At 35.9% G+C, this 10879-nt stretch overlaps 1 protein-coding gene across 1 annotated transcript in view; it reads right to left on the reverse strand.

Annotated features, from left to right (window-relative positions):
- The window catches only part of LOC107568520 (actin-binding LIM protein 1-like), a 56661-nt gene that overhangs the window by 31148 nt on the left and 14634 nt on the right, over nt 1-10879 (reverse strand). Inside the window, exons 2-7 of the mRNA XM_016254486.1 lie at nt 10280-10414; nt 5511-5694; nt 5300-5412; nt 4040-4166; nt 3803-3951; nt 983-1041 (exon numbers count right to left, since the gene is read on the reverse strand). Coding sequence (XP_016109972.1) covers nt 983-1041; nt 3803-3951; nt 4040-4166; nt 5300-5412; nt 5511-5694; nt 10280-10414 — 767 coding nt within the window. The remainder of the gene's footprint in view (nt 1-982; nt 1042-3802; nt 3952-4039; nt 4167-5299; nt 5413-5510; nt 5695-10279; nt 10415-10879) is intronic.

The raw sequence follows: 10879 nt of genomic DNA on the forward strand, positions 1-10879 counted from the left end.
AATAAAGCTTTGAAAAAGTTTCATAAAAAGGTAAACCTCACATTTCAGCCTTTAAATAAAGAAAATATATGTCAAATTGATAATTGATTAATAAATGATTATATGTATTTTATCTGCTCCATAAATAATTCTAGATAACTTATCTGAATTGTTTAAATGTGTAGAATCCACATAAGCTTGTTTTTCATCAACCGGTCAAAATTTACAGCAGGGCATGCAAATTCGGTCAGTTTTTGTCCAGACAGAAACTGCACACAGGCTGAATGTAAATATAAGTCTCTGTAAATCCACTCGCTGACAGCAGGTGGCGCTTATGGAAAAGCTGAATTAGAGCTGTTTCCCGTAACCTGGACGAAGCAGTATTGCGATTAAGAACCCTTCCTTTAGGTATTCCATGGAGCGAAGATGAAAACAAAATGCCATCGAATCTTTTCTGAAGACAGTTAGAACCTTCAGAGGTACATTCATATAATTAATTCATTCATATATTCATTTGTATAATTCCCTTAGCACTCTTTTAAAACCTCCCAGCTTTGTCGCCCTGTTTTCACTCAAAAAGAAACTACCCTGCGTGCTGCGCGCGCGTGAGACTGTTACTTAAAACTGTGCTTTATGCTGGACAGTATTTATATATCGCGAGTTGTTCAAATCGCGGTAATCTAATACGGTTTTAATGATAATTAAAATATGAAACGGTAATACTAACCGTGGGGAATTTTATCATGAAACCGGTAATCGTTAAATCCCTAGTTCGGACATCACGCATGATTGTGAACCTCCTAAGCTATAGCGGTGTTCCCAGAATGATTGTTTGAGCGACACGTCTACTAAAAACAGCCAGAAGAAGAAAGTACAGCCTCACAGCTAACAATATCATCTGTTTACTTTCAGAAAAGAGTTAGCAGAGAAGAACATACAGACAGCGACAACACAGGACACACATGTAAGCACAGGACTCAGAATGACATGGAAAGGACCGTACCCGCTGTCTCTCCTCGCCTCTGAGTGAATGTTTACAGCTTGGATGCCAAACTGTTGATCCTGCACAAACAAGGAAAGAGATGGTAAAAATGTTTGGTCACTTTTTGACAGCATCTAAAGTTTCAGAGGTGACCTTTATGTGGCACATCTTCAGTCATTCTGCTACAATGTAATTAAAAATAACTATATATACAATTTTATTGAAAAAATTATTAATATTTTATTCAGCAAGGGTGCATTAAATTGATCAAAAGTGACAGTGTAAAGAAATATAATTTGTATAATTCCACAAAAGATTCATATTTCAAATAAATGCACTTCTTTTAAACTTTCTATTCAGCAAAGAATCCTGAAATGAAAGCAACACTGATTTCAACGCTGATAATAATAAGAAATGTTTTGTGAGCAGCAAATCAGCATATTTGTGCAGATCATGTGACACTGAAGACTGGAATAATGATGCTGAAAATTTAGCTTTGCATCAAGGGAATAATTACAAAAAAATTAACATTTTACATTATTATTAAATATGATTTAATTTATATTCATGAACAAAAATCAGTCTTGAGAGAGACTTACAGGTTCTGTGCAGTATCTTGTGCTCTCAAACTACTTAAAGTAATTCATACAGGGTCCATTTCACTCATGAGCAGCGATGCACAAACACATTCCATTATAACAAACAGGAAAACAGTCACAAGTGTGATGAGAAAGGACAACTGTCTCTCTCACAACCAATCAGATTCAGTTAGCTGGATGAAACTTCCTGTTGCAATACTGTGAAGTCTGCTGTGAGCCTGTTGTGAAACATCAGATGTGTGTAACATGCTTTTGTGCTAGAGGTCTGTCACAATCAGTGTGTTTTGTTGTCGGACATACATGCTGTCAAGTGATAAATATACTGTTCATGTTGCATGTCATCTAAAAACATAGGACTCCAAAATGGGCCACAGGTCAGTTCTGAAAAATCTAAAAATGAAAATTAAGGAAATATGACCCAGACTACAATAAATACACAGATAAATATGGTTTGTTCTGACCATAAAGTGTTTCATGGAGAGGATTACTGTCTGATGACGGCACGAAGCAACTGAATACGATATAAACAAAACAAAAAAACAATTCTAGTACTGTGTTAGGTTGTCATTTGATGGCTTGATTGATGAACGCAATTTTCTTTCCTGTGTTGACATATGTCCTATTCAAACAGGAAGATGGAAATATTCTGACAGGGTGTTGAAGTGTCTAAATGTTAGGCTCTCAAATGATTAGCTTAAGATTTTAAGCTATTGCTTACTGTTAATAGATGTACATACTGATTTCAGTGAATTGCATTCATTCACTCAACAGAAACGTGTGTGACTTGTTATAATGCAAAATGAAAAAAAAAAACGTAAAAAGAAATCTGATGCAACGTGAGCAGATATAACATGAATGCTGCGATCAACACTTTTCATTTAATTTTCACATTTCACTTTAATCGCGACAGCAAAAGATTTAGTTTAATTGTGAAGGGGCATTTTTTGCTCCTTAATCTTAAATCTGAGAGGCAATTTTGTCCATTTCAGTGGCATTTCTTCCAGAGAGAGAGAGCACAGTGTTCCAGCGGATGACGAAGGACGTAGGCGGGTTATAATGCAAAATGAAAAAAAAAACATAAAAAGAAATCTGATGCAACGTGAGCAGATATAACATGAATGCTGCGATCAACACTTTTCATTTAATTTTCACATTTCACTTTAATCGCGACAGCAAAAGATTTAGTTTAATTGTGAAGGGGCATTTTTTGCTCCTTAATCTTAAATCTGAGAGGCAATTTTGTCCATTTCAGTGGCATTTCTTCCAGAGAGAGAGAGCACAGTGTTCCAGCGGATGACGAAGGACGTAGGCGTGGCGTAAGCTCTGGTGAGAAGTGACCAACGCAGAATCACAGTGGAGAAAGCAAAACAAAACACCTGTCACGAATTAGAAGTACAAAACGAGGATTTGTTAAGAAAAATGCTGGAGGATTTCAATATAAGCCAAGAGGAAACTGGTTTTCCTTTGCTGTAAACAAAACTTGGTTCTCGCGAGACTAGCATATTTTCACTGGAGTTTACGCTACAGCTACGTCCTACATCATCCGCCGGAATGCCACTCTGCTGAACACGCAGCGTGTACGACAGCGGAAGCTAGAGATTACGGTTTATAAAGTTTTAAATATGGATATTTTTCTTACAGCAGAATCACAGTGGAGAAAGCAAAACAAAACACCTGTCACGAATTAGAAGTACAAAACGAGGATTTGTTAAGAAAAATGCTGGAGGATTTCAATATAAGCCAAGAGGAAACTGGTTTTCCTTTGCTGTAAACAAAACTTGGTTCTCGCGAGACTAGCATATTTTCACTGACGGAACGCCACTCTGCTGAACACGCAGCGTGTACGACAGTGGAAGCTAGAGATTACGGTTTATAAAGTTTTAAATATGGATATTTTTCTTACACAAACGCATTGCTTCACTTCAGAAGGCCTTTATTAACCCCCCGGAGCTGTGTGGAGCACTTTTTATGAGGGATGGATGCACTTTTATTGGACTTCAAAATCTCAACATCCTTTCACTGCCATTATAAAACTTAGAAGAGCCAGGACATTTTTTTTAATGTAACTCCGATTGTATTCGTCTGAAAGAAGAAAGCCAAATACACCTAGGATGGCTTGAGGGTGAGTAAATCAAGGGGTAATTTTCATTTTCCCTATCCCTTTAACAATAACAACATTGCTCAAAGCTACAGACATTAACTAAAAGACACAAAAAAGTATTTCAAGGGATCATTTTGTTACCATTCCAGAACTGTGTGTGTGTGTGTGTGTGTGTGTGGGAGGGGTGTTTCTGTACCTCCAGGACTTTCCCGGTGATGAACTGCTGACAAGCTTCACAATGCACTCCAAACAGGACCTGATAATCGTGCTCACAGTAGGGGGCGCCATCTCTGTGCACATACAGAGAACAAACCAATGCATACCATCATCCATCATTTAGTATGGAATGGATGGATTTTGTGTATAAATGCGTCTTACTTGCTGATGTATTCTCCAGTTAATACTTTGGCACAGGCCTTACATTTAAAACAGCCCAAATGCCACTGACTCTCTAGAGCCAACAGAGCCTGACCATTCTTAATATCTCTGCCACAGCCCGCGCAACCTGAAACATACACACAAATGAAACTCATTTGACTTACTCGATTGATGCTTTTTCATATTAAAAAACATCTTTAAATTCTGCGCATGATTTAAAGTTTCATATGAACAACTCAGTTCGGGCCATTATTTTTGTGTCAAACATGCAAACCATTTTTTTTTAGACTTAAACTTGATCACTATGTCATGAATCAGTATATTGTGAACACAATTTTGGCATTTATCAAGGGTCTTGATCTATTACATCAGGGCACTGATGACTCACACAATGGCATTTATCAACAACATTGCTGTATTACAAACATTAGTGATATCGGTCTGGTATTTGTTTCTTCACATTTTACTTTATACCTTGTAGATGAAAGATGATCATTGGCTTTAGTAGTCAAGCTTAAAGGATTAAAGTGGAAATTCATATTAATTATTTATTATAGTAGGTGGATCCTGGCCAAAAAGCCCCCAAATGCTCAGAAAAGGGAACAAAGAGAGATGAAGTGTTTGAATAATTTACCGTTTCACGTGTATATCCGTGCCAGAGCTTTACAGGATCTTATACAATCACTTTCTTTCCCATTAAGTCACTGTGTGGATGTGGCAGTATGTACTCTTACTATAGTTAATGTATGTTGACGTTTTTTTCCCTTTTTCTTTAATAATGTCTGAGCATGAAGGTAGTTGTGATAAAATAATCTGCTTTATAAAGTTTATGCATATGAATTACATAAATAATTCTTTACGCCTTCTAGATTCTTCAGGTTTTAAATTGAGTAAGATTGTGTCTTAAGTACTTAAACTTAAAAGTTGTAGATATGTGAGATCTTAAATCCTATGGTAAGGTCAAAAAGAAAAGAAATAAAATCAGGAAGTACACTGTGTATAAAAAAAAGAAGCCTATTGCATTGTGATAATATTTTCCCATCCACAATTTTCATTAAAACAATCAGTTCAGATGCTTTAGGAATGAGCTTTTTATTAATTTGATTGGAAATGTGTTTAATTGTCATGAAAATAAAAAACTAAACTATTAATGGCATTTTTTTTCTAGATTTTGGGTTGAAATATGACCCTGACATTTACTTGACCAGTTATGTGCAGTTCACTCATATGGAGGTTTAGATGTGCGGTTCCTGCACTCACTGCTGGGTCCGATGGCGTCTTTGGTAGGTCCTGGAGACATGGGCTCTGCGCAGTACTGACACAGACAGTCCTTGCCATTGAACGTCACTCTGTCTCCAGCAGGAAATGGTCGCCTGTAGGTCATAAAATATACGATCCACGCAATGTCAATGACTGTATAATGTCCAGTGTGTGTCTCTTTGCGAGTGTGTGTGTGTCCGTAGGCTCTTACTTGCAGATTGTGCACACAAAGCATGCTGGGTGGTAGGTCTTTCCGAGTGCAGTCACCACCTCCCCCTCCACAAACTCTCCACAGATGTTACAGCGTGTGCCATGGATGCGTTGGTAATCCAGAGTGCACAGATATTCCCCATTCTTCATGAAGAATCCTCCCTGAGCCAGATCGCAGCCACATACTACAGCAAAACACACATTCTAAAGTTGGTTGTGAATTATTATCAAAATCACGGTGTGTTATATACACTCACTCTACCTAATAATATTGTTTTAAATATTAGAGAATAATAAAATAATATTATATAAACATAAAATATTTAAAGAATAATTAAATGCTTCATAAAGGCATCTGGGGGGGGGGGGAACTACCATGGTTTCCACAAAAATATTAGGCAGCACGTCTGTTTGTAACATTGATAATAACCAGAAATTTTTCTTGAGCGGCAAATCAGCATATTAGAATGATTTCTGAAGGATCATGTGACACTGAAGACTGGAGTAATGATGCTGAAAATTCAGCTTTGATCACAGGAATAAATTACATTTTAAAATACATTTAAATAGAAAAGTTAGTTTAAACTGTAAAATATTTAACAAAATAATTGTTTTACTGTATTTTTGATCCTTATTCACTTCCTTTATACTAGACAGGGACATTTTTTAAACAATCATAGTATATGTTCTGCAGAGGAGTAAAAAAACAGTTGGTAAGTAAATAATGACAAAAGTTTTTAGGGTGAACCTTGATTTTTGTTATAATGGCTTCTTTGTAATACATTTCTGTTCTTGTAACAGGATAATGCATCATAATTGGCGCACTAGAAATAGCAATTGTAAAAATAAACCTCAGTGGAGGACAATGGACAAACCATGATCTTGAGAATACATAATAGTCAGAAACCTTGAAATGTCTAATCTGAACTAATAGCCTATCTTAAACACATTTAGAGCTCATTGTGTTTCATTTTAAGCTCTTAAGAGCTCCTTCACCCACTTTCTATTTAGAGAATGAGCGAGTGGAAGTATAATAAACATGTACAATGTCTATGTAGTATGTGTGCTGTTATGCAACTGACTCTAGTGCTTCTCATAGCCTTCTACATGATCAGCTCTGATAAAATGAGTTCATGCACTGAGAAACTTCTGCAGGGGCCATATGAGGACAACGGCACCCCATAAGTCTCAGAGATAAAGTGAGAGAAATATTATATATATGTTTTTTTTTTTACTGTAGAAAGGTATTAAGTGCACCTTTAACACAAAAAAGTGACACAGTTATTTAAAAATATTCACCCCAACATCCTTAAGTTAACCTGCATCTCAAAAAACGTACCACAACCAATATCAACCTAAAGGGAATAAACAACATGACAGCGTCTCCTTTGAAAATGTGAAAATCATCACTGAAACATTTGATCCGATGAATAAATGAAAAAGTAATGGACTTGGTAACAACGTCCTTTGGCACGATTCCTACAAGCAGACTTTCATCTCTGGATGACGCAGACACAAAATAATACATTAAAACTAATATTCAGATATTAAACTTTCATTCATTCTAAGGAGCTGGTAGTTTTAACTTTAAAGTTTAAACTTTAAAATCACATGCATTTAAAAGCGTTTAAGACATTTTAAAATGATTATCTAAAAATTATCTAAATATAAACACTTAAACATAGATATGCAATTGAAAAACTAACCAACAAATAGAATGCATTAATTTAACTTTCTGAGATTTAGTGACTGTATTACTTCACATATGTGTTAATAAGTAAAAAAAATATTTAAAGTGTACCTCTTATTCTTCAGAAACCACTTTCTTAAAATAATAGTTCACCCAAAAACTTAAATTAGCTGAAAATGTACTCACCCACAGGCCATCCAAGATGTAGATGAGTTTGTTTCTTCACAGGAACAGATGTAGCATTGCATCACTTGCTCACCAACGGATCCTCTGCAGTGAATGGGTGCCGTCAGAATGAGAGTCCAAACAGCTGATAAAAACATCACTATAACTGACAAGATTCCAGTCCATTAGTTAACGTCTTGTGAAGTGAAAAGCTGTGTGTTTGTAAGAAACAAATCCATCAAGATGTTTTTAAATTCAAACCAGCCCTCAATGCATATTGCTTTCTCCGGTGCAAAAGACATCTTGTCTGAATCAGGAGAGTAATATGCACAGATCAAGCACCATTTACAGATGAAAACAGTCCAAAACAGTTCTAAACAAATATGTTGGTGGATGTTGATGTGAGAGGACTTTTTCACTGATGGAAGCATTATTATGGATTGTATTTTGGACAGAAGTTATGGTTTAAAGTTTAAGCGTCTTAATGATGAATTTGTTTCTTATAAACACACAGCTTTTTGCTTTACAAGATGTTAATTTATGAATTGGCGTGGATTACCTGTGAATTATTGTGATGTTTTTATCAGCTGTTTAAACTCTGACGGCACCCATTCACTGCAGAGGATCCATTGGTGAGCAAGTGATGTAATGCTAAATTTCAACCAAATCTGTTCCCATGAAGAAACAAACTCATCTACATCTTAGATGGCCTGAGGGTAAGTACATTTTCAGCAAATGTTCATTTCTGAGTAAACTATTCCTTTAATATATATTAGCTTAGTGCACATGATTCAATGATACATCACATTACGGAAGTAAAGCAGGCTGTGAGCAGGTTGCTTACAAATGAAGAATAGAATGATCTAGTTGGTTTATGCTACTCTGAAGTGATTCGATGATTAGATAAGCTGATTATTATTACACAGACTTACATTAAGGATGGCATAATCCCTAAAGGGTGTTGAACACAAAGTAGATGATTAGTTCTTACACTGATTATCTGCTCAGATTACTACAGGTCATGTTCAAATTCAAATCTAATTTCTGTGTAGTTTGATCAAGAGTTGACAGTAAAAAGATTTTAATATCTCATATTCATTATCACCTTGCATATATATAATTCAAGAACTGTTAAATCCCTAGTCCAAAAATAGGCCCGCTGAGTCACTCTTTTTCTATCTCTCCCTCAGTCAGTGTCATTGTCTCTGTGTCTGTGATGTATTAAGAGGCCACAGTAAGGTCACAGGTCAGAGAATGACATGAACTCAGTCCTGTGTGAGAAATAAAGGGCTGGGCGAGATATTAAATATTCAAGATATACTTGAGATATTTCTGCCCCAACTGAAGCTAAAAGTGAAACAAAATAAACAAACAAACAACTATCAGTCCACTGCAAAAGTAACGTACAAGTAATATGTTACTTTTTAAGTAAAGCAATTATTTAATAATGTGACATACTACTTTTAAAAGTAATTTTTTAAACGTGTTCCCCAAGAAAACCAACATTGGCATGTGCTTCAGTGTGACAGAATGCAAGCATTCAACAAACTAAAATAACATAGAAAGTCATGTTTTCATATTTCAACATGTATCATTTAGCTCAGTGACTGTTAAAAAAATAACAACTACTACTTGTTATTATACAAGGTTAATATACTGTATACTTACAAAATAAACGTTTGGACACACTTGATTGAATTATGTTTTTTTTGCAAATTAGTTTTGTAGAAAACTACAATTTTATTTCATTTATTTTTTGAGTTGGAGCAGTGCAGGAACAACTGTCCACCATACATTTGAACTTCTATCACGTTTTGATCACCACATCATTTGCATATTTTGTGTTATTTCATAATTTTGATGACTATTAATCTAAAATGTGAAAAATAGTAATAATAAATGTCCATACTTTGACAGGCCGTGTATACATGTGCAAGGTTACTTCCATTAATTAATCCCTTAAATTTGTCATGTGCAACGTACTAGATGTGACTGTGTCAGTCAGATTTGTGCTGCACTCACAGAGCAGATCTTACATCATAATGCCGCTCTCTCTAATTGAAGTGGGACAGCAGGACAGAGGGAAAGTCTCTGGGTTAATTGGATCGCAGCTCAGACATGACAGGATTTACTTCGTGATGTAGGACTGTATTGTATCCAGGTCTACGTGACTCAAGTGTTGCTGACAAAATAGTCAGCATAATCTCGAGTGTTTTGTTAAAAGCAGATGGATTTGGTGGGCTTACTAAATGAAGACCCTGAAGTGATATGGTAAATCATGACACTATACCAGTAAGTTCAACAGAAAGCACTAAAGCAAGAAAGGCAGTCTGGATGTCACCTAATGACCAAACTTTCACACACACACACACACACACACAAAGTACTGTACAATAATGTAAGAACTCACCACTGAACTGTTAATTTACCTCCTGGTCAACAGGTGGCGCCTCCCTCCAGGTTCCTACTGATTTCTAACATTCATTAAGCCTGATGTGAGACACCTGTGTTTAGCCCTATATAAGTGGGTTAGGCCATGCTTTATTGTTCAGTCTTGAGCCTATGTTACCAGTTGCCTGCTGAAAGTTAAGTCTGTTCTGTTGAAGTTCTTTGACTCTAGTTTCTGCTTTGCTTTTCTCTGTTTTTGGAAGCTCTGCTTCTTTTGTTTTTGTTGCACCTTTTCTTCAGTAAAGATTGCCTTTTGCTGGAGATCAATGACTCCCTGTTTTTTGCTACCTCTGCTCTTGGATTCTTTAATTGGGGAGTTAGCTCAATCAGTAGACTCAGTAACTTTGAATGTGAATTTTAATTTTTTTTTATTTCCCCCCCATCCTACAAGAATCATAGAGATGTCTTGTATGTAACAGGGACTGAGGGTTTGTGTATGTGCATAATTGTGATATTAATTCACTCACCTTTGCACGTGAAGCACTTGATGTGGAAGTGTTTGGCCTGCACTCGTAACACCTCTCCCTTGCACACCTCCCCACATTTAGCACAGCGTATCAAAGGCTTCTCCGTCTGGTGGTGAGCTTCCTGTGTATGGGCCACTTGTATAGGAAGAAAACAGAAGGTAACATGGTCTGTAACAGTACTGCAACAGTGCAAGTATGTGTGGAATATGAGCTGCTTGTGTAGAGCTACTGCATATAAATACAATATTCCGTTCAGTAACACAGTCCATTTTAGTTTATATTACAAAAGCGAGCTTAAGTACACTACTATGCAAAAGTTTATGGTCAAAGTTTATTTATTAATTTTTTTGCAAAGATGCATTAAAATGATTAAAAAGTGCAGTGAAGATGTTTCTAATGTTAAAAGAATATACTAAAATTCTATTTCAAATAAATGTTGTTCTTAGGAACTTTCTATTCATCAAAGGATCCTGGAAAAAAAAAAAAAACAGTTTCCACAAAAATATTAAAAGGGTGGTTGACTGTTTTTTTTCTAAGCTTGATTGTGTTTATGGGGTGCAGTCTAACATGTTAATGCTTCGTTTAAAAAAAAAAAAAAAA

The sequence above is a fragment of the Sinocyclocheilus grahami genome, unplaced genomic scaffold (genome assembly GCF_001515645.1).
Source record: "Sinocyclocheilus grahami isolate Dianchi unplaced genomic scaffold, SAMN03320097.WGS_v1.1 scaffold1253.1, whole genome shotgun sequence".
Classification (NCBI taxonomy): domain Eukaryota; kingdom Metazoa; phylum Chordata; class Actinopteri; order Cypriniformes; family Cyprinidae; genus Sinocyclocheilus; species Sinocyclocheilus grahami.